The 24,463-nt window shown below is 40.3% G+C and overlaps 2 protein-coding genes across 2 annotated transcripts; one reads left to right on the top strand and one right to left on the bottom strand.

Annotated features, from left to right (window-relative positions):
* Positions 1-993: 993 nt before the first annotated feature.
* Positions 994-7,153, bottom strand: LOC124270298 (putative hydroxypyruvate isomerase). The gene is made up of 8 exons (XM_046705341.1): positions 6,857-7,153; positions 6,401-6,512; positions 5,841-5,940; positions 5,589-5,667; positions 4,060-4,109; positions 3,086-3,155; positions 2,537-2,671; positions 994-1,862 (listed from the first exon to the last, which is right to left on the bottom strand). The coding sequence occupies exons 1-8, from the start codon at positions 7,122-7,124 to the stop codon at positions 1,813-1,815; spliced, it is 864 nt and encodes a 287-aa protein (XP_046561297.1). The 5' UTR covers positions 7,125-7,153; the 3' UTR covers positions 994-1,812.
* Positions 7,154-7,196: 43 nt separating this feature from the next.
* LOC124270288 lies at positions 7,197-18,378 on the top strand. The gene is given in 11 exon segments (XM_046705332.1): positions 7,197-7,243; positions 7,858-9,249; positions 11,934-12,013; positions 12,016-12,121; positions 12,978-13,124; positions 13,743-13,847; positions 14,050-14,165; positions 15,570-15,640; positions 15,899-16,068; positions 16,870-17,016; positions 18,024-18,378. Coding segments are annotated over 10 exon segments (2,484 nt in total). The 5' UTR covers positions 7,197-7,243; positions 7,858-7,898; the 3' UTR covers positions 18,215-18,378.
* Positions 18,379-24,463: the final 6,085 nt, after the last annotated feature.

The raw sequence follows: 24,463 nt of genomic DNA on the forward strand, positions 1-24,463 counted from the left end.
TCATTTACACTTGTGTGTCGGTACAATGAAGCAGAAAGTAAAACCATGAATAAATATTGCTTAAAGAGAAGGTGGGTTAGTGTCAGCTTGATGTAGGAGGTACCCATGAAGGTCTGGTGGGTTAGTGTCAGCTTGATGTAGGAGGTACCCATGAAGGTCCGGTGGGTTAGTGTCAGCTTGATGTAGGAGGTACCCATGAAGGTCCGGTGGGTTAGTGTCAGCTTGATGTAGGAGGTACCCATGAAGGTCCGGGCTACAGCAACCAATGCTTGTCTTGACAGGCGACAGGTGGTCAGACTCGCTGACTTGGTTGACATGTCATCGAATTGCATTGATCAATGTTCATGCTGTTGATCACTGTATTGTCTGGTCCAGACTCAACTACTTACAGACTGTTGCCATATAGCTGGAATATTGACGAGTGTCGCGTTGAGCACCAAACCAAGTTCATGTGGAAGGAGTGGAGATTCCAGATGTTTCATAGGATCTTCTCATGTCAAAGGAACACTACTCTGTAAAACGATGGGTTGCCTCTCGGCTTCATTGTCATAACAATTGTATAAATTATTGCAAAGAACCAACAGGTATAATTCGAGCTTGTTGGTACAAGTAAGGAGAGCAGACAATGCAGGCTTGGAGAATATGCTCACCAGATAGCTCTCTTTCAGCGATGGTGACACACCAACAAGATTACTCTGTAACTGAGATATTCTTAATCTCTGCTACAGTCTTTGTCAAAGTGTTTCGCCAGGGAGCCTGAATTTGGCACCACTTACTAATGTTAGTATAATATACTATTATAAGTTGAGACAGGAAGTTTGGGGTCTTCATGTCGGGTGGTGCCACTGATGATCAACAGACTACTGATGAATGAAGAATTTGCCACCACTTACTAATGTTAGTATAATATACTATTATAAGTTGAGACAGGAAGTTTGGGGTCTTCATGTTGGGTGGTACCACTGATGATAGACAGACTACTGATGAATGAAGTACAGTTTACAAAGTATTTGTATTTGGTTGATCATGCAAATGTTAAATACAAGGATTTCATACCTACTGATTGCATTGATCATACATAATCAAAATAAATATGTTTCTGATTTACATTCATCAGAAATATTCTGGAGCCCTTGTGTGTGGGAGCAGTTTCTGATATGCTTCTGTTCTGTCTTGATTAACGACAACAGCACAGTTTATGCACCAAACTCGGAGGAATATGGCTTACTGAATGTCAAGGTGACATCATTTGATTTTCCTTCTGTGAGTCCTGGAGCGGAGATATTCTACTTGTCCCATTGTGACTGTCTCTTCAGAGGGCTAAGACATGAAGAACCTCCAGGCCTGCTCCAGGGATGAATAGATCTGAGCTGACCAAGTTCCTCCAATAATAGTCATGAATGCTAGGGTCTCTTGCTAATTTCAACACTGAAGATGACCCAATGAGTAAATTTGTCCAGTGAGTTTCACAAACACTGAAGAATACCAAAATGGATGAAGGACATGAATGATAAGGGTTGACAAGACCAGTGACCCTAGTGTGGTTTATTACAAATCCCACCCAGCTGATCCAAGCAAAAAAGAGGTTACTTTGGCAATATGAACACTTCTTGAAGAATTTTCAAGCATTTGATTGTCAGTGACCATCATGAAGGTTAGACAATGTGATGAAATTGGCTATGAACGAATTTGTTTCATGTATATTGCAAGATGCAATACTTCCAGGTTTTTATGACAACCAGAATAAATCCCCAGCAGCCATCTTCATTTCCTTTGTTAATATGGTGTATGTCCTCACAAAGACTTGCCCTGTCACAGGAGACCCAGTTTCCGCAACCCTTCAAGTCCAGCCAGTGTATCTCCTGAAAACACCACCAATATAAGAGGACAGTGAAGTTTCCTGCATCGCCTAGCTACAGATGTACACCAGTGTGGATCCATCACCTCACTTGGTCAGTTAGACTATTCCTTACAATTTGTCCAAGACCATGGGGGCCACATTGTTACTACTTCAGCTACCAGTTCTACAGTGTAGGCCATACTGCATGCTGAAATATCATCCCTTGTAACCTTGCAATTCGAATGAAGCGAAACTATCCTCCTTGAGGACAACAGTTGTTGATATACTACTCAAAAGAAGACATTATATCATATGGCTACAGTGAGACGTAATAGTATACAGGAACACTGTCTACCAGATGAAAACGTTGCCAGGACCTGCAATGCCAAAACCATAAACAGATCGTTCGTTCGAAGTTGGAAGGTGAACTTAGTTGTGCATAATTAAAACATCCATCAAATGCAATGCCAAAGCCATAAACAGATCGTTCGTTCGAAGTTGGAAGGTGAACTTAGTTGTGCATAATTAAAACATCCATCAAAGGCAGGAAATGAAATAAACAAAGCTCAACTATCATCACCTTGAATTATCAGTGGTCAAATTTCAGTTTCCAGTAATCACATGAACAATCAGAAAACAGATCAGCTCTATGGCTGCTAAATTGGTGTTACACACTTCACAGTTTACATGCTTTACCTTTTGGGTTGTACTCCAAGCCTATGTAGCCATCATATCCAAGATTCTCCAGCACTTGGAACACATATGGGTAGTTGATCTCGCCTGGACTGTCTGGCTCATGGCGTTCTGGCACTTGGGAGATCTGTATATGACCTGAAACCATTTTAGTTGTCATGGTAACATGGATTCATCATTCATAAGCAGGGCCTTAGTTGTATTTGACACCACTCTCAACAGGGTTTAATTTATTACCATGTCATTTGAATATGGAAGAAAACCCCAGAAGATGCTGGTCTTGGATGTTTAACTCCCTTATGAAACTTGGAGGTGAGGTGAAATTTGGTTTTAACGTCGTGCTTCAGAATATTTCGCTCATATGACAGCGTGCATATGAAACTTGGAGGACACAGGTATGGCGCAGACAGACCATGATTCGGGGAGTCAAATCCATGACCTGCAGACACTGGCACTAGAGGATGGAGAGATGATACACCTGAATCATTACAGAATCATCCCTGTGATGGCTGGAATAGCTGAACTCAGTCACCACCAACAACACCTACTCACCGATGTAGGGGAACATTTCCTTCAGGTTCTTGGTGAGGTTTCCATCCATGATCTGCACATGGAACACATCCTGCACACACAGTGAAAACATGTTAATATCCAGCTTTCTCCATGCATCGAAACTCCATGCAATAAAGGATGACAACAGATCAGAAACAGGGGAAAGACTTGGCAGAGATAATTGCTGAACAAATGACGTAATATACACATACTGAACAACATTAGAAATGCACCACCCATATAATATGAAATATCCTCGTCAGACTGAAATGTATCCATGATATCTCGGCATTATCAGTGCATTTTAGTGTGGTGTGTTTCTAATGTTCAGTATACGTTACAAGGTGTTACCTACCTAATAATCTGTGTCCAATATAGGGCTGCGCAATATAAACGGTTTACCGGTATTTACCAGTTCAGATATGAAAACGATACGTATTGCGATACGCTGATCGAAAACCGATATTTTGACATGCATTCGGAAAACGTCGCAACACTCGGAAATCTTTGGATATTTCCTTGTTTCATTTGTGCCAAATATTATTCACATTTTTATTTTATGATGATTAAAATTTGTTATTAAAGCTTAATCAAGCATAGTGATTTTGTTGTGTTTTTGCTCTATAAATCAAGCAGTAACTCGATTATAAGTAATTTTTTTGTTTAAAAATACTTCATGCAATATATTGCAATGCATATCACAATACATACTTTCGCATCGCAATATGAATATTCTCTGCAATACCCCCTAGTCCAATAATATTTTCTTCAGACTTAATAAATCTCAGTCTCATAATCCATCAGTCTAGTAACATGTAACTTCTTGCATCATAACAACATTCAAAGATAAGTAAACTCAAAGTCCTGGTCACCACTGACCATGATCTCTAACTTCTTCTGGATATATTAAGTTAGCCATGCTACGACCTATACAGGTAATGTTACTTTAATGCAGGAGACACACAGATACTTACAAACTGAAGTTTTAAGTTGGGGTGGTTCAGTCGCTTCACATATTCCAGCCCTGGGGAGTAAATATCAGGTTTACATCATGTCATTCATTGATTCCTGTCTTAAACAAGTCATGCAGGTTTACATCATGTCATTCATCATTGATTCCTGTCTTAAACAAGTCATGCAGGTTTACAGCATGTCATTCATCATTGATTCATGTCTTAAACAAGTCATGCAGGTTTACATCATGTCATTCATCATTGATTCATGTCTTAAACAAGTCATGCAGGTTTACATCATGTCATTCATCATTGATTCATGTCTTAAACAAGTCATGCAGGTTTACATCATGTCATTCATCATTGATTCATGTCTTAAACAAGTCATGCAGGTTTACATCATGTCATTCATCATTGATTCATGTCTTAAACAAGTTTACATGCAGGTTTACAGCATGTCATTCATTCATCATTGATTCCTGTCTTAAACAGGTCATGCAGGTTTACAGCATGTCATTCATCATTGATTCCTGTCTTAAACAAGTCATGCAGGTTTACATCATGTCACTCATCATTGATTCCTGTCTTAAACAAGTCATGCAGGTTTACAGCATGTCATTCACCATTGATTCCTGTCTTAAACAAGTCATGCAGGTTTACATCATGTCACTCATCATTGATTCCTGTCTTAAACAAGTCATGCAGGTTTACATCATGTCACTCATCATTGATTCCTGTCTTAAACAAGTCATGCAGGTTTACAGCATGTCATTCATCATTGATTCCTGTCTTAAACAAGTCATGCAGGTTTACATCATGTCATTCATCATTGATTCCTGTCTTAAACAAGTCATGCAGGTTTACAGCATGTCATTCATCATTGATTCCTGTCTTAAACAAGTCATGCAGGTTTACAGCATGTCATTCATCATTGATTCCTGTCTTAAACAAGTCATGCAGGTTTACAGCATGTCACTCATCATTGATTCCTGTCTTAAACAAGTCATGCAGGTTTACAGCATGTCACTCATCATTGATTCCTGTCTTAAACAAGTCATGCAGGTTTACAGCATGTCATTCATCATTGATTCCTGTCTTAAACAAGTCATGCAGGTTTACAGCATGTCATTCATCATTGATTCCTGTCTTAAACAAGTCATGCAGGTTTACATCATGTCATTCATCATTGATTCCTGTCTTAAACAAGTCATGCAGGTTTACATCATGTCATTCATCATTGATTCCTGTCTTAAACAAGTCATGCAGGTTTACAGCATGTCATTCATCATTGATTCCTGTCTTAAACAAGTCATGCAGGTTTACATCATGTCACTCATCATTGATTCCTGTCTTAAACAAGTCATGCAGGTTTACATCATGTCACTCATCATTGATTCCTGTCTTAAACAAGTCATGCAGGTTTACAGCATAACATACAAATGGAATATGAGACTTTTCAATCTGAATGCCAGAAGATGAAACTACTTGTGTAGAGCTCTGAAGTTGCAGATACATATACCAGGGTCATTGTGTGAACTGTGTGAAACTACCTTTGTGAGGGTCGTACAGGAAGTAGTCCGGTACAGAGATTCGGTTGTTGACTGGCTCAATCACAGCAAGGATTCCCTCCTGATGATACAAGACAGTGAGACTAGTTCAGTGACTAGATGAGATAAAGATAAGAGCATGTCACTTGAGTATATAAGCAACAGCATAAAATGTAAGCAAACAGTTGACACAGAAGTACCAATATCAATCATGAATCTCCAACTTTACAGCTTCAATCCACTCTCTATACCTACTTTCTGTAGTCGATCTGCTGCATATTGGAGATTATCAAGGAATGTCTCCTCCATGACCTTATCATCTACTTGACCCCTCCTGCCAGCCATCAGATGCATCCTGTTGAAACAGACAAACCAAGCCATCCAGTTATCTCGGGTGTTTTTTTTATTCTTAATGTTCAAATGTCTCATACTGATAATGTAACATTAGTATCTCCAGTGAGACATGATATAAAATCCCCAAAACATCCAAATTCAAGTTGGCACTCCCCAGGTGCTTCTTCTTTCATGGCTCTCTGAAGAATGCTGCACAGACATAATTTTATATTTTCTTAACACCAATATAAACTATAAATGGACTGTGAATTGACATATTATATTTGTACAGACCTCTTGATTCCCTCCATACCAAAAACCTTTGTGCAGAAGTAATGGCAGGTAACTAATACAAGATAACTTTTCAATATTTCCACAGATAAGGATATGATCTGGAGAGATTAGGCTCAATAATTACTTTGCATATTAAATCTTGTATCAACACTCCTACAAAAGTCTTCTAGAAGTGATTAGTCAACTACCTTTTACACTCCAAAGCATTTGCATACTGTATTGATAATTCCAACTTTTCCCTGAATTCCTCTTTTCTGCTTGGAAGTGCAGCTAATCCAAGGTCACCATTTGCTAGGTCACCTGGAGAACAAAATATTCTTAGTTAGAATAAATGGCTGGTCAATTTAAACTTCTTTCACAATTCATTTTATGTTTTCACAATGACTGAGAATGTTCATTTCAAGTAATCTATTTCAACTAGTCTTAGAGAACTTATCATTATTCCCCAAACTTTATACACGTATTGTCGGTGTTGCAGTATAAGAATATATGAAAGACTTTGTTTGGCAATAATTATTTTCAAATGTAAGCAATATCAAGAAATATTAATTTGAAATTTACATTATCAATATTGATATATATTTTCATTCATTAAAATGCAATACACAAACTGTTCTAGTTGTCACGTTCACAAATGGATTTACCTGGGTATCCATTGATAAGCACTTGCTCAAGCCCCGCCCCTTCCCTGGCAGCCGCCATCTGATCAACTGGAACGTCATACGGGAACGTGCACTCCACAAACTTGAAGCCAGCATCTTTTGCAACCTGATATCTGTCAGCTAAATTTGGCGTTTCCTTAAACAAAAGAGAAACATTGGCTGCAATTTTCAGCGGCATACTGCTTGTCGATCGGTGCAGTGTTCTTAATGCAGCTACAGTAAAACCAAACGTTTTCTTCGCAGGCAGCATGTGTTTCTAGGTCAAAGGTTGTATTCATATAGGTCAAGGACGCTTTCTTCTCGCGAGATTCGCTGGTTGTCATGGTAAAGTGCGTGACGTACTTAAACAAGATGGCGGAATTCTGGCAGGTGCGTGTTTGTAAACAAATTCGAAAGAGTAAATTGCCCAACAGTTTGACTGTCTAGACACGAAGGCAGGAATCGATCAATTGTTCACAACCCTTGTTAAAATTATTTAACATATATCGACATCGAAGATATTGGATGAAGACATAAATTATGGACTGTGAGGTCTTCGTCGTCAGATCATAGGTTTTGAGCAGTGCTCACTCACGCTGTCACACAGACATTGTAATTTCTTTAATGATGTAGTGGGAACAGTATTCAGTTTATAAGTTAGTAACATGTTTTTCAATTGTTCATGCGATAATCGAGACAACAACAATAAAATTGACAACAGATCTGTATGGATCTATATCGCGGAGACTATTGTAAACAATATCGGTAACAGGATACTCATATTATCTAACACACTCAGAAACAGGAAATGGTAATAAGGTATTCTTAATTATTGACAAAATGAAATTGATGAATAGATAGTATTTTGTAATACATAACAACCAAAGCTGCAAAAATCAATAAATGCCTTCGGATGTGGAGCCTTGGATTTCCCTTTGGGAACATTAAATTTAGCTTTTCAGTTTTAACTGAAGCTAAATGTATTCTTTTAATATCTGTTCCAGATTTAAGTTATTTTGAAGAGCTGTAAAAACTTTCCACAAACATGATGCGCCATGAAACGAGTCATCTGCGTCGTGAGAAGGCCTCCAAGCCGCTGCTGTCACAAGGGCGAGTGAAGACCGGGAAGTACTACCTGCGGACACAACCAGGCCCTTCACCCCTGGATACAGAGGATGGACCAATCTTCATGATGAAGAGAAAACGAAATACATCCCTCATCTGGTTTGATGTGTTCATTACCATTCTCGAGATGTTACAGATCTTGGCACTAGTCCAGGTGATGTCACTACGATGGGTGTGGCCCAAGATATGGATTAACTACACATACTTTCTGTTCATTTTCAACGTGGATATCTGGGAGCTGGTGAAGGTTTCAAGTGGAGTGTTTCATGGAGTGCAAGACTACTTCACACCAAGCTCCTTTGTACCATTCAGCTATAACTACATTGTTTTGGGATGGGGCCTTTTCTTATTGTGTTTGATAGGAGGATTTGTAGGTACCTATGCAGTCCTTCGATACAGGAAGCGACCATACCTACTTGTCCATGTTGCGAGGATGGAGAGAGCTGGAATCATTATCGCCCAGGTCATAGCCATTCCACTTGGTGTAGCCATTGCCAAGTTATTCCAGTGCACAAACATATTTGCCAAGGTCGACCCTTTGAATGACCTTACATGTTTTTCTGGTTTACACTGGGCATATGTAGCACTGGCAATATTTGTCATCATTGGATTCTACTTCCTGGTTCCTGCTAGGATGATCTATAGAACCCGGCAGGAAATCCTGGCTGGGACACCTCAACACCATGAGACCTACCTCCAACTGAAAGAAATGGAGTACATGTCAGGCCTGGATGTCCTCTGGATCGTGAAGGGATTTCACATATTTTCATCCTTTAGATTGAGATCAGCTTACTTCAGACCATTCCTACACTTCTTTAAGTTTGTCTTGCTGAGCATATACGCTGCTGCAGTCCAGAACATATTCGCTCAGGCTTTAGCCACAACTGGAACACTGTTTGTTTTGCTGCTCGCTGTCACCATCATCAGGCCATTTCGAATAACCAGCTTCAATGTGTTCTTCGTAGTTGGCTATCTGTGCCTCTTGGGTGACTGCATAATGGGAAGCTGCTTGGCAAGTGTGCCCCCATCAGAGGTTCTGTCTCCATGGCTCGTGGAGCCATACTCCACTTGGATCCTGGTAGGGGTGAACGGCGTCTTGTTACTGAGTATGTTGGCATTCCTGGGTCACCTGCTGGTGTATAACCTCTACTGGCATCGACGTAAGGGACACTCACCACTGTGGCCAGACATGGCCAACCATGGAGCGGATAAAGTCGGCGTCGAGACTAAGAAGTATATGGTGTCTGTGCTCAAGGCTAGATCTATACTTGGTGAGTTGATATTTAGACAGATTGATGTTTACAGTAGTAATGTTCTTGGTGAGTTGATATTTAGACAGATTGATGTTTACAGTAGTGATGTTCTTGGTGAGTTGATGTTTAGACAGATTGATGTTTACAGTAGTGATGTTCTTGGTGAGTTGATATTTAGACAGATTGATGTTTACAGTAGTGATGTTCTTGGTGAGTTGATATTTAGACAGATTGATGTTTACAGTAGTGATGTTCTTGGTGAGTTGATATTTAGACAGATTGATGTTTACAGTAGTGATGTTCTTGGTGAGTTGATATTTAGACAGATTGATGTTTACAGTAGTGATGTTCTTGGTGAGTTGATATTTAGACAGATTGATGTTTACAGTAGTGATGTTCTTGGTGAGTTGATGATTCACAGGCTGAACAATGTTAAAGGTCACATGCAACCAAAAATCAAACATAATTAAACACAATTATCACTTATTCATGACATATGATATACATTGTTGATTATGAAAAAACATACAAACAAAATTATAAGCGTACAATCGCAAATCAAAAGTGTAATATTTTTTACTTGGGTTTACTTCCCTCAAAACGAAGCACCCGTAAGACCAAACCCAGTCAGAGCGGGTGGGTGTGTACTCAAGTGTAACGGTTGGTTCATTTGCCGATGCCCTCACGGCTCATTGTGTGTGTGTGTATATAGAGATGTTGGGTTTTGCAAATAAGTGCTCATTTCTTGTATATAACATTTTGCAATCAACAGACATCATAACATGTTATGTGTACAAGTATCACACCTGCCTGTCTGTGTAATTACATAATTTGACAGAGACCAAACTCTGGCCATAAATCAATGTGTTTTGTTTATGGTGTATAGCCTGATAGGTGTTAAGTTCAAATTGCATGTGGTCAGTGATCGAAGTTGTGTATTGAATATTGTCATTAGCAGACAGGCAGGCAGACACATAGGTGTCAATAAAATAGAAATTTTGTCAACGCTGAATAATGACATATCTATATCACAGTTAGAAATTCTGTCAACGCTGAATAATGAAATTGCTTTTAAGTATCGAACTGACAAAGTTCGGTAAGAAAAACGTGTGGTGAAATAGACAAATGAAATTATATAAACAGTTAAATAGGTAATCTACTGTCATAACATATAAAAAGCTCGCGCCTGTGAAATATCAACAAAACAGTAGAAAAATAGCTCACATCAAAGCCTCCCGACTCCTAAGTACTCACCGCCAGGAAAGGTTTTCCGTCTTGAAATGTCGAACGCCTCACTGGTTGACACATAGCTGAGTAGATCTAGATCCTTACAAGGTTCTTTTATGTAACGAGTAGATTATTTACTATTTATTTGTGTACACAACCAGGATTAGACTACTCCTGCTCACGACCTTATAATATGGGCATGCATCCTGTTTCAAGCTCCGCGAACCGTTAGGAGCGCAGCGCAGCATAGGTGTTGAAACCACTTTTCCTCCAAGCACTAGGGGAAAATTAGTGAATCGTTTGAAGTCCGATTTCGCTCAGGTTTTTTTCATCGCCTTATTTTTCAACTTTATAAGTTGAATTTGCATTTTTGATGATTTGTTTTGGTAAGTCCATACCGAAAGGGATCAGAATCTGCAAAGTTGTGTTTTACGTTGCATGTGGCCTTTAACAATAGTAATTGTCTATAATGATTGGTTAACTGCACCACTGCAGTGATCAGATGTGGAGAAAAGTATATGTTCTATTGACGTTTTAATCAAAAGATTCAATCCTGCCTTTGATCTAACTTAAGCTTTCGAAATATAAGAGATGTCTTCTTTTTTGAGTAATAGTGGTTTGATGATAATGACTGCAGGGGGAGCACGTTACGACCAGAAGTGGAGTATGACAGAACATGTTATTACCAGCAATCATTTCCAACAACTTGATGATAAGCGAAATCAATAAGACTGAAAAACATAACAGTCCACAGACATAATTGAAAGTGTTGAAATCAGTAATACCCAACACATGTTGTGACACTACTGCCTGGAGCACATGAACACTTGTCCTTGTTCTAATCATGCTAAAACTTGGTATTAAACATTTTCACATATATTTCATTATTCCTTCTTTTTTTTTTATAAGAGTATAATATTCAGCCAAACAGGTATTCTGATAAACGTTTTACAGACAAAATTTCACATCAATTCTGTCATAATGATAAATGCTTGGTGGATAATAACTGATGATAACCAGTGATTGATGATTAAATTATGCCTGTAAACAATGGTTTACAAAATGATTTTTGTTTTAATTATCCAGTACTGATTATCATGATTATTGTTACTATAATTAATATTATGTTGTATCCCAAAACATTCTGTTTGGAAGTAATGTATGCATCTATGACTTGATGATGAGATGTATGTTATTTATTGGAGTTATTGAGTGCTTCAGCTGTCTCAACAATGATTTTGAGCTTATGGGGTCTCTTCACAAACGATCTATACATTTTGTGAAGAAATCCTCTGAACAGAACCATACACCCAAACTGTGAGTTTGGAACATTCTACTCACAGTTATAATATTGTCAGCATGTAAACTGGTGTTTCTTTTAGAGAACAACAGCATAAACATGATGAAGGTATTTAAAATAATATTTTGAATACTGTTTCATAGCAAAGTATTTCTGACAAACTGTTTTGCTGTAGAGAAGTGCCGTAGCGCCAACCCCATGTTCGCCCCCGTCCATGAGCTGTCCCAACACATCCAGGTCATCAATGCTTACTTCCGAGAGAGGCAGAGAAACTAGGAGACGGTCTCCATGACACTCTGTGGGATCTCCTAGATGAGATGATTCAGGTGCATGAGAAGCTGGAACCAAAGTCCCTGTTTGGAGGTGAGGTTTATACAGATATGTTAACCCGGTGAACCATGATGTGGCAGATTAGGTCTGCCTTTGTATGTTGTATACAGTGAAGTCCACTGTGTACTGTATGTCCGTTGTTGAAACATCATGTTCTTGATTTCAACAGCAGCACACTGGGGTCATGTTGTTATCCTCAAGGAGCAACAATGTTAATTTTCGTTGTTATTCTGAGCATTTTAATTTTTTAAGTACATTATGATTGTTACCCCCAGGTATGAGTCTGACTGATAGAGTGTGTGATACAGGTGGAAAATATTGCAGTATTTAGTAGACCTGTATTGAGATGACATGGAAAATATACAAGTTCGTATTTTGGCCTTAAGTAGTACTTTCCATTGTGTTTACATCACCTTCTGTTCATTGATCATAACAAAGATTTGTTATCAATGTAATGATAATTTTCTCTCCCACTTGAAGAAAAAAATTGATAATTTACAGAAAAAGAACTAACACATCACATCCCAACAAAATCTCAGGCACTGATGTTAATAGAATAGTATACATGTGGTACTAGGATGGTATACATCCAGCTAGAGCCATGCAGGAAGCAACATTAATGCCATGGTCCCTAGTAGGGTGATCTACCTTCAGTTGTTGGCAATCTATAGTAAGTGTATATTGTTTTGTTTTGTATTGTAATATCATTCTATGTTTCAATGCTAGTTCTAAATGTACATCTGTGATAGTCTAGTTTTTTTTACTGTTTTTTGTATTATCAACGTGTCTCTGACGTGACTTTAAATTTTGACTCACTCGCTCACATGCGGTACTAAATTACACTTTATCACACAACAGTTGTATTGTACGTATTATATTTGTCCTGTAGATGGCGTGAAGGACTCCATCCGCGAGACAGCAGCAGAGTTGATGAAGCTGATGCCGATGTTCACACGTCGACTTGCTCAGAGAGACTACGACTTGATCCTTGTCTCTCCCCTCAAACGTAGGATGTTGCTGAAGATGACCGTCTTGAGTAGGTTCCCTCAAGGGGTGCTTGATTCACAGAGTAGCCTTATGTTGTTGTTTAGACTCCCTTGGCTGTGCCACGATCTGATTGACTTGGCTTTATGTCTAAGGTTTGCCGATTTCCCACTTATAATTTTGACCTTTGTACAGTGTCACCGTCATTTACCTGTATCCGAATGCTGCTCAAACTGTAGAGTAATCTTCTTTTTAACAGCAATATCATGTGAGTGGTTGATTTCAGTTCCAATAAAATACACAGTATTGGAAGTTTGTCTGAACCAATGTGAAACCTTAATGTATTTATCTCATTTTGACAATGAATTAGTCACAGCCCAATCTTATTCAAATCAGATCTTTTACTGCAATATGCTGCTTTATATAAAGGTCAGAGGGAACCTGCAAATGAGGGCTTTGTGGGTAAACTTTGTAATCAGCCTATCAGTACCAAGGCTTCTAAATTATCAGTATTAGGGAGACAAGCATTCATTCAAGCATATCCGATATATGTTAATGAAAGACAAATATTGATTGCTGCAGATATTGTTGGTTTATACGTTGCTTATTTTAATACACCACCAGCATTGGTCATCATCTTCATCAGTTGATTTTCTTGTTTGATGAACAGGCTTTTTCCTAAATGGACGATCAAGGGGTGTTGCCAAGAAACAGATAACTGGACCAGAGATGACAAGAATCTGGCCTGAGTCAGAGACCAACCCTCGAGTAGAAGGTCAGTTTGGGTGAAACATGTCACATGTCATACTGCAGAGATCTTAATGCAAAATTGCATGACAGTAAAAAGTACTTGACTAACAAATACTTTGTCACTATTGGGATGCATCAGAAGTTTCTTGTTCACTTTTTAGTTGTTGGTTTCATGTAAAGAACAGAATGATTCAAATTTGCTGTGATGTACGTATTTGTGTCCCCAGACACGATGGAGTATTATGAGGATCTGATGCCCGCCCCACCACAGGGTCCGGACCAGGAGCAGATGTACCTGTCCGAGTCTCTGTGCTTCCCCCTTCAGCTGGTTGATATCGATGAGGTAATACTAATAACACGAGTTCAATGGGTTCACCTCATACAGGCCCCTTTGAGTAAAACACAGTGACAAGAAATAGACAATGGTTACCGCAAAGACTGCCACTCTGGCCTTCTGCTCTAAGACACTGCATCAATGACCTTGGCAAGATGAGGTTGTGCATTACCTTTCATGAGGATGAAGTCTGGTCTAGTGGTACAAATATGCAGTCTCTTGTACGCTTCCAGAATATCATCCCTGCATCTGACATTTGTCGTCATGCCCTGCTGTAGGATATGGAAATCGGTCGTTTAATCTCTATGGATATAATCTCAAATAATGAATATGTTTCTCCTTGTCCACACCACACTCTGGCACAATGATATGTGAAGTCAATATGGTATCTCGATTCTATTGACAATTACTCAAGCCCAGCCCTGGTAGGTCCAACTGAAGTGATCTGTAGCCCAATCCAAACAATCTGACTGATGGCAATTGAGTGGGGTGGAAATGCTTGTCCTCCTTGACCAGAGACCTCCTCCTTGACCACAGTCACATGAAATCAACAGACCAACTCTGATGATTTGTCTCATAATTTTGGACATAAGAAAGGTTTTTTTTCACTATTTTTTATGATGGGGGACCACTTGCTGCTAGAACAGCCAGGTGTGTGAGTTGCAGTGTGAAATTGAAATTTCACTACAAATGCTTGTTCATTACCTGGCTGTTCTACCAGCAAATGGTCCCCCCTCATAACAAATTGCCAAAAGTGACAACAAAATAATGATCGTTTGTTAAACAACGCTTTGTTGCAATTATTAGATTTTGTGTTAGTGAGCAATTCATCAGTCTCAAATGAAATCAATCAGACTGTAAGTGGAAACATTAATGTCACTGGCATTCTGCAGGTCATTTCTGAGCACGATGGTGGTCACGAAGTGCTGTTGTCTTGCTCCAATCAGAAGGAACCTAATTTCATGCATACCTACGTATATGCCTAATTCTGCTTTCATTAAATGTCTTTGATGCTTAGGGGTAATGAGTGTATTCAGTTGTTGCAGTCCTCATTAGCAAGTATTATTGTGCTCTCTAATAATGATGTGCATAGGTTTCCAAACCCTTCATGCATATTGTACCCAAGACTTCATGCATCTGACCAGTCTTCATGATACTGATCCTATAGGGATTACCCAATCATCTTTTGTAGGATGATTTGGTTTATGTAATGATCAAAACTTGATCCTTAGCAAACTTTGAGTAGAATATTAACTCCTGGCTTAATTCCTAAGGCATGAGATGATTCGGTTTCCAAGTGCAAGCTCTGCAATGGAAATAAAATTATTATACAGCAGTTGATGAGCTAACCAAACGATTTTGTTGCAATTCGTAAAACTTAAATTTACTTTGGCCCCAATTTTTGTGTTTCAGGACGAGAAGAGTGTGTCCTCCATTCTGAAGGGAGCTCCCGAGATCCAGCTGCTGTCTCCACCACCTTCCAGGTCTGTGAGGCTGTGTGAATGTCTAGCATCTGCATGTGTCTGTAGTTAGTTTCTTGCATGACTGCATGCTCTGAAATTATTGTGTGATGCTAATGACATACTTGCCCAGGTTAGTTCATTATTTACAAGATACAGTCTCAAGTATTGATTTATAATGTACATGGAGTCTTGCATTCGTTGTCAACAATGCGATTTAATGAATTATTGAATTAAGTAGTTATAACTGTCTAATAACTGTCTAATGGAACTTGGTGTCAGGCCAAGTTCAAGTCTGTCGTGCCACAGCCGAGTGACCTTGAGAGGAGAGGACAATAAAGGGTTTGAAGGTGACTCTGGAGGTCAGACTGACACGGTCGTGGATCTGGAGGACTACAGCCCAGGGGAGACAACCACAGATGGCTTAATTCAGCTTCACACCAGTAAACAAGGTTTGGCTCAATTCCTAACATCTGTTAACTTCATGCATGATGATTTAGGCATTAGTGAAACTGCTATTTGGAAGTATGCCAACATTCCTAGAAATATCACAATTGCTGAAAATCTCTTTAAAAATCATGAAGGGGGTGGGGATTATTCTTTTTGTGTAGAACAATTGACTAATGAAATATTTTTCTGTGACAGGAATATTTTGTAAACAGATTAATGTTATGTAAATGATAAACCTACACATCTATATGAAGACAGATAAAAAATAAATTATTTGTACAAATATTCCTTTTACCTTTCCCAACTAGACTTGGTGATGTTTGTATATTAGGGCTGGGACGGGTATCCCGGATACCCGGGTCGGGTGGGTTATGAGTTGGACCTGGGTACCCGTATTAATACCTGGACCCGCTATGAACTTGGAACTAATAGATTAAACAATGTAATATGTTATTCTTTCATGCTTAAAAGATTGTATTGTCTTTGAAGATTTAGACATAATTTACAGTCACTTCTTTTGAATAATACATGGTTAAGATATTGAAAAACTCGACATTGTAGCCTCTGAGCTGAAGAATATATTGCCATTTCTTGCAAATTTGATGTCAGGAATTAACATAACAGGTATCTGGGTAGGGTAGGGTACCCGGGTAGAAAATTGGACCCATCCCAGCCCTAATGTGTATCTATTTTTACCTTGTTATTAAGGTTATTTCTAATTATTAACCTTATGGCATACCATGAGATAGGATAAGTATATAAATATACAATTTATACTAAAATTTCCAATTTGGTTAAAATAGATTCTGGTGAAGACACACAGGATACAAGTCCAACCAAGGCCAGCGGCATAACTATTTCCAATGACCATGACAAAGCTTCACAGGAACGGGAGATTGTTGACCAGAAGGGTCATCTGAAGAGGACATTGAGCTCAACACACATTACTGGTGAGTGCCTCACAGTCTCTAGTTAGAGGTAACAACATGTCACACTTACTAGTGAGTGCCAGGCTAGTAAGGGGTAACAGCATGACACATGTTACTGGTGAGTGCCAGGCTAGTAAGGGGTAACAGCATGACACATGTTACTGGTGAGTGCCAGGCTAGTAAGGGGTAACAGCATGACACATGTTACTGGTGAGTGCCAGGCTAGTAAGGGGTAACAGCATGACACATGTTACTGGTGAGTGCCAGGCTAGTAAGGGGTCAACAGCATGACACATGTTTACTGGTGAGTGCCAGGCTAGTAAGGGGCAACACATGTTACTGGTGACACATAGTAAGGGGTACTGGTGAGTGCCAGGTGCCAGTAAGGGGTAACAGCATGACACATGTTACTGGTGAGTGCCAGGCTAGTAAGGGGTAACAGCATGACACATGTTACTGGTGAGTGCCAGGCTAGTAAGGGGCAACAGCATGACACATGTTACTGGTGAGTGCCAGGCTAGTAAGGGGTAACAGCAAGACATGTTACTGGTGAGTGCCAGGCTAGTAAGGGGTAACAACAGGACACATGTTACTGGTGCGTGCCAGGCTAGTAAGGGGTAACAGCATGACATATGTTACTGGTGAGTGCCGGGCTAGTAAGGGGCAACACCATGACATATGTTACTGGTGAGCGCCAGGCTAGTAAGGTGTAACAGCATGACATATGTTACTGGTGAGTGCCAGGCTAGTAAGGGGTAACAGCAGGACACATGTTACTGGTGAGTGCCAGGCTAGTAAGGGGTAACAGCAGGACACATGTTACTGGTGAGTGCCAGGCTAGTAAGGGGTAACAGCATGACACATGTTACTGGTGAGTGCCAGGCTAGTAAGGGGTAACAGCAGGACACATGTTACTGGTGAGAGTGTTACAGTCCATAGTCAGAATGAACATGATTAATTTGGTCTGTGAGAGTGTACCTTGTACCATCGTTAAGGTATATAATTCTGTCTTTATTCCCACTCAGTAGGAGCTGAATCTGAGGACAACACAAACACTACCAGTCAGTCCCTGTTACAACCAGTTTCAACCAGTTCACCAGTGGTCACCACCAGCTCAGAACAGCAGCTGCCGGTTAAGGAGAAAAAAATGAGAAAGAAGAAGAAGTCCTCAAGGAAGAAGTCGAACACTGAGGACCCAGGAGACAGTACCGACTACTAGACCACCAGTTGTTTAGTGTTGATGACAATCTGTCCATCTAACAAGCAAGCAATGACACCCAGTTATATATAGAAGTGTAAATGTTTACTTTAACAAATGGAACATTGGTGGTATATTGCATAATGAAATTAAGTTCTAAAGCGATGTAACCCTTAATATCAAAATCAAAACCCTTTTGGTAATTTTTACATTTCATATAAAAAAGATAAATCATAAACCTTTCTCTGAGGAGTGGAAATATTGAGCCGCTCGGTTCAGTGGTAGCTATTTACCGGTAGGATACACAGTATTTCAAGTATTATCCTCAAGGCAGTATTATCCTCGAGGCAGTGTTAGCCTCGAGGCAGTGCTCTCTGGAGGTCCACTGTATATGCATCTGTGATATACTAATGTTTCCATGCAGTTGTTACATTTTTCATTGGGATACAAGGGCTTTACTTACTTCACATTATACATTTATTTTGTATTTGACCCATATTTATGGGTGTTTTTTCATTATATATTTTGTCGTACTTGCTTTATTTAATTGTGGAAGAATGTTAACATTCTTAACACTGTTGATGAAATCCATCCAACTCCTGGCAATTGTCTGTACATTGTCTGTTTATAACAGAAGATAAAGAATATACATATAAGGAAACAAATAGATATTGTTTGTTAAACCACTTATAGCACTCTGAGCAGCTGAGCTGAGCTGGATATCGGCGCTATACAAATGTTAGTATGTATAGTATTTGAAATCTTCATGAACATTTGTGAATGTTGTCGTATACTATCACCAAGTGTATGAAATTCACAAGTCCCCCCTACTGTCACCATTGACTCATTAGATGATGTCATGACAAAATTACGAACAGTGATAGCAAAGCAATCGAGAATAATAATTGTAATAATGTGGTTCACACATGGTTGCAAAGTAGGGTAGGAGGGTTGGTTTTTTGTTCATATATTTCAGTGTTGCCACTATTTTTTAACCACTGTAATGTTATGCTGTGTTTGATGTATGTTGCATGTGTTCTCTTATCACTATGAGCACTACAAAGTTAGTTTTACCTGAAACTGGGGTTTAGTTGTCATGGCAACTAAAACTGTAAATTCTATGTTTGAAAGAAGGTTAGGCTGAGGTTCTGGCCTGTTTCCTCTTAGCTCCTCTGAATTTCAGTTTTTTCGTTGTTCCATGAGAGAAGGAAGGATTGGTTGTTTCTTCTGTGTCCACATCTTGGTGTGGAAATGTTGAGTTGGACGTGCAGTAGGACAAGATTGGTTGTTTCTTCTGTGTCCACATCTTGGTGTGGAAATGTTGAGTTGGACGTGCAGTAGGACAAGGATTGGTTGTTTCTTCTGTGTCCACATCTTGGTAAATGGAAAGTGTTGTTTCTTCTGTGTCCACATCTTGGTGTGGAAATGAGATTGGTTGTTTCTTCTGTGTCCACATCTTGGTGTGGAGTAGGACAAGGATTGTTTGTTTCTTCTGTGTCCACATCTTGGTGTGGAAATGTTGAGTTGGATGTGCAGTAGGACAAGGATTGTTTGTTTCTTCTGTGTCCACATCTTGGTGTGGAAATGTTGAGTTGGATGTGCAGTAGGACAAGGATTGTTTGTTTCTTCTGTGTCCACATCTTGGTGTGGAAATGTTGAGTTGGACAAGGATTGATTGTTTCTTCTGTGTCAGTAGGACAAGGATTGGTTGTTTCTTCTGTGTCCACATCTTGGTGTGGAAATGTTGAGTTGGACGTGCAGTAGGACAAGGATTGTTTGTTTCTTCTGTGTCCACATCTTGGTGTGGAAATGTTGTGGAAATGTTGAGTTTGACGTGCAGTAGGACAAGGATTGTTTGTTTCTTCTGTGTCCACATCTTGGTGTGGAAATGTTGAGTTGGACGTGCAGTAGGACAAGGATTGGTTGTTTCTTCTGTGTCCACATCTTGGTGTGGAAATGTTGAGTTGGACGTGCAGTAGGACAAGGATTGTTTGTTTCTTCTGTGTCCACATCTTGGTGTGGAAATGTTGAGTTGGACGTGCAGTAGGACAAGGATTGTTTGTTTCTTCTGTGTCCACATCTTGGTCAGGACATATTGAGTTGGACGTGCAGTAGGACAAGGGTTGGTTGTGGTTTCAGTCAAAGCAGAATCTAAATGTTGTTTCATGTATATTTCTTGTTTTGATTTTTGTTGGTATTTTTTGTTACTTTGGGAAAACTGGTTTACTTCCACAGTCTCAAGTCATTAACCATTCTTCATTAATATATTTGTACTTTGATTACATGCAATTTATGCAAGTTTTACTGGACAGCATTATATATTTATGTGATAACTCGCATTTATCAAATGGATGTAGTATGTTCAGAGTTTGGCTCTTTCTCCACAATTTTCCATTGGAAAGTTTTGATGTCATAACAGGAAACATTTGTCATGCATATGACTGTTGCAACTGTCATCAGTGATTGTGGCCTTGCTCATAATGGGTGCAGTGTTGTGACACTTTTGGCTTTATGAAATTTAATACATATTTGTAAGCTGTCAACTCAGAATTAATATGGATGTATTGTTTGTTGTTCACTGATATAAACTCCAGCTGATCTGGAGCACTGTCTGGCTACACTCTTGCTACATGAGCAGTCCCAGGTTGGTACATATTACATCTGTTATTCCGTGATTAGTTGGATGCTGGATCATTCACACAATCATCATGTGAAATAAAATTTATACATCTTTTATATGAATACAGCTGTGTTTTGTTGTTTTTGCCCTTGTTACAAATAGTTTAAATAACTTCTCCCAGGGGACTGTGATGGGATTCCGGGGCAGGATACATCTTCAGTACCTCATTCTTGTTGGAGGGCTGTGTTGGGATTCCAGAGCAGGATACGTCTTCAGTACCTCATTCTTGTTGGAGGACTGTGTTGGGATTCCAGGGCAGGATACATCTTCAGTACCTCTACTTGTTGGAGGGCTGTGTTGGGATTCCGGGCAGGATAAGTCTTCAGTACCTCATTCTTGTTGGAGGGCTGTGTTGGGATTCCAGAGCAGGATACGTCTTCAGTACCTCATTCTTGTTGGAGGACTGTGATGGGATTCCAGGGCAGGATACGTCTTCAGTACCTCTACTTGTTGGAGGGCTGTGTTGGGATTCCAGGGCAGGATACGTCTTCAGTACCTCATTCTTGTTGGAGGGCTCTGTTGAGATTCCAGGGCAGGATACATCTTCAGTACCTCATTCTTGTTGGAGGACTGTGTTGGGATTCCAGGGCAGGATACATCTTCAGTACCTCATTCTTGTTGGAGGACTGTGTTGGGATTCCAGGGCAGGATACATCTTCAGTACCTCATTCTTGTTGGAGGGCTCTGTTGGGATTCCGGGCAGGATACATCTTCAGTACCTCATTCTTGTTGGAGGACTGTGTTGGGATTCCAGGGCAGGATACGTCTTCAGTACCTCATTCTTGTTGGAGGGACTGTGTTGGGATTCCAGGGCAGGATACATCTTCAGTACCTCATTCTTGTTGGAGGGCTCTGTTGGGATTCCGGGCAGGATACATCTTCAGTACCTCATTCTTGTTGGAGGGCTGTGTTGGGATTCCAGGGCAGGATACATCTTCAGTACCTCATTCTTGTTGGAGGGCTGTGTTGGGATTCAGGGCAGGATACGTCTTCAGTACCTCATTCTTGTTGGAGGGACTGTGATGGGATTCCAGGGCAGGATACGTCTTCAGTACCTCTACTTGTTGGAGGGCTCTGTTGGGATTCCAGGGCAGGATACATCTTCAGTACCTCATTCTTGTTGGAGGACTGTGTTGGGATTCCAGGGCAGGATACGTCTTCAGTACACCTCATTCTTGTTGGAGGGCTGTGTTGGGATTCCAGGGCAGGATACATCTTCAGTACCTCATTCTTGTTGGAGGGCTGTGTTGGGATTCCAGGGCAGGATACATCTTCAGTACCTCATTCTTGTTGGAGGGCTGTGTTGGGATTCCAGAGCAGGATACGTCTTCAGTACCTCATTCTTGTTGGAGGACTGTGTTGGGATTCCAGGGCAGGATACATCTTCAGTACCTCTACTTGTTGGAGGGCTGTGTTGGGATTCCAGGGCAGGATACATCTTCAGTACCTCATTCTTGTTGGAGGGCTGTGTTGGGATTCCAGGGCAGGATACATCTTCAGTACCTCATTCTTGTTGGGGGCTCTGTTGGGATTCAGGGCAGGATACGTCTTCAGTACCTCATTCTTGTTGGAGGACTGTGTTGGGATTCCAGGGCAGGATACATCTTCAGTACCTCTACTTGTTGGAGGGCTGTGTTGGGATTCCAGGGCAGGATACATCTTCAGTACCTCATTCTTGTTGGAGGGCTCTGTTGGAATTCCAGAGCAGGATACATCTTCAGTACCTCATTCTTGTTGGAGGGCTCTGTTGGGATTCCAGGGCAGGATACATCTTCAGTACCTCATTCTTGTTGGAGGGCTGTGATGGGATTCCAGGGCAGGATACATCTTCAGTACCTCTACTTGTTGGAGGGCTGTGTTGGGATTCCTCAGGATACATCTTCAGTACCTCATTCTTGTTGGAGGGCTCTGTTGGGATTCCAGGGCAGGATACATCTTCAGTACCTCATTCTTGTTGGGGGGCTGTGTTGGGATTCCAGGGCAGGATACGTCTTCAGTACCTCATTCTTGTTGGAGGACTGTGTTGGGATTCCCGGGCAGGATCGTCTTCAGTACCTCATTCTTGTTGGAGGGCTGTGTTGGGATTCCAGGGCAGGATACATCTTCAGTTACCTCATTCTTGTTGGAGGACTGTGTTGGGATTCCAGGGCAGGATACATCTTCAGTACCTCATTCTTGTTGGAGGGCTCTGTTGAGATTCCGGGGCAGGATACATCTTCAGTACCTCATTCTTGTTGGAGGGCTGTGTTGGGATTCCAGAGCAGGATACGTCTTCAGTACCTCATTCTTGTTGGAGGACTGTGTTGGGATTCCAGGGCAGGATACATCTTCAGTACCTCTACTTGTTGGAGGGCTGTGTTGGGATTCCAGGGCAGGATACGTCTTCAGTACCTCATTCTTGTTGGAGGGCTCTGTTGGAATTCCAGAGCAGGATACATCTTCAGTACCTCATTCTTGTTGGAGGGCTCTGTTGGGATTCCAGGGCAGGATACGTCCTTCGTGCTTGTTGTGGAAGCCAGCAAATATGAGGACCTGGTTATCAGTCTTGACGGACTTTCTGTGATATTGATTTACATTCCCACTGGTAAAGTGGGACTATTTCTGACCTTTGTGGGTAACAATAAACTTAAATATCACGTGTTGGAAAAATCCTGCGAATCTGTTGGTTTGGAGGAGTAGAATCAATAGTTTCAAATAATTTCTCTGACTAATTCTGTTCTGGCATTATGGCCTATTGTAGCATCTATAACTTGCTTAGAATTTCTGCATGTGTCAGTATTAGATTTAATACAGACCAAGAATGTGATCTTAAGAAGAATATATATTGATACACAAATTCATAAGCTGCATGTAGAACCCATGTAAACACAACCTCAATCTGATTCAAGAATGCAATAATTTTTGCATGCTTGCAAGCACAAAATCTGAACAAAATGCTCAACAACCCCGAGTTATTGGGGATTTTGTATTCAGTCAGGATGACGTTTCACAGGTGTGGGATGCACAAATTCCATCTGAACATTATCATGTTTATGCTCGACACAGCTGCACTGCCTGGGTCGAGCAGTAGCCTCATGATCTGTATCCACCAATCAAATTACTTGTGTTGGTGTAAGATGGAATGTACCACACTTTCTCAAGTGTCAACAAAGGTCATTGATCACAAGGATGGGTGTGACCACAATCAAGTGCAAATTAGTGTGATGTAGGCAAGCATTAAAAACTATGTCCTGTGAATGTCAGCTATAAATTCTGCAAAGTCTACCTTGTGACAGGTGGTGTTGACAACAGCCTGTGAACAATAGCTGCCATTGAAAAGTTGCTCCATACATTGATTTCTGATGTGTCCCAACGATCACATACTGAGAACGTGTGTGAAGGAATTCAAGATATATATATGATTTGGTTTCAGTGACATTTCTTATCAATATCTGGCATAAAGAATTGTGATCAATATTGTTTTTGTTTTTGAGTGCTTAAATGTTAAATTTGTATACTTTCTGAGCCTAGCTGTTGTGTAAGCACCTTTGTGTGATGGATGATGACCTGTGGTTGATGTTCTTGTTGGTCAAATCCTGTCATAGACTGAA

Source organism: Haliotis rubra, unplaced genomic scaffold, assembly GCF_003918875.1.
Source record: "Haliotis rubra isolate DU_JTF1 unplaced genomic scaffold, ASM391887v1 Scf102, whole genome shotgun sequence".
NCBI lineage: Eukaryota > Metazoa > Mollusca > Gastropoda > Lepetellida > Haliotidae > Haliotis > Haliotis rubra.

What these genes read in the sequence shown, in the direction of transcription:
- LOC124270298 (XM_046705341.1), bottom strand. Translation starts at nt 7,124, where the DNA reads ATGCTGCCTGCGAAGAAAACGTTTGGTTTTACTGTAGCTGCATTAAGA. An exon ending in CAGCAGATCGACTACAGAAA is followed by an intron (nt 5,668 to 5,840) that starts GTAGGTATAGAG and finishes TTGTATCATCAG; the next exon opens with GAGGGAATCCTTGCTGTGAT. An exon ending in CCAACTTAAAACTTCAGTTT is followed by an intron (nt 3,156 to 4,059) that starts GTAAGTATCTGT and finishes CTGTGTGTGCAG; the next exon opens with GATGTGTTCCATGTGCAGAT.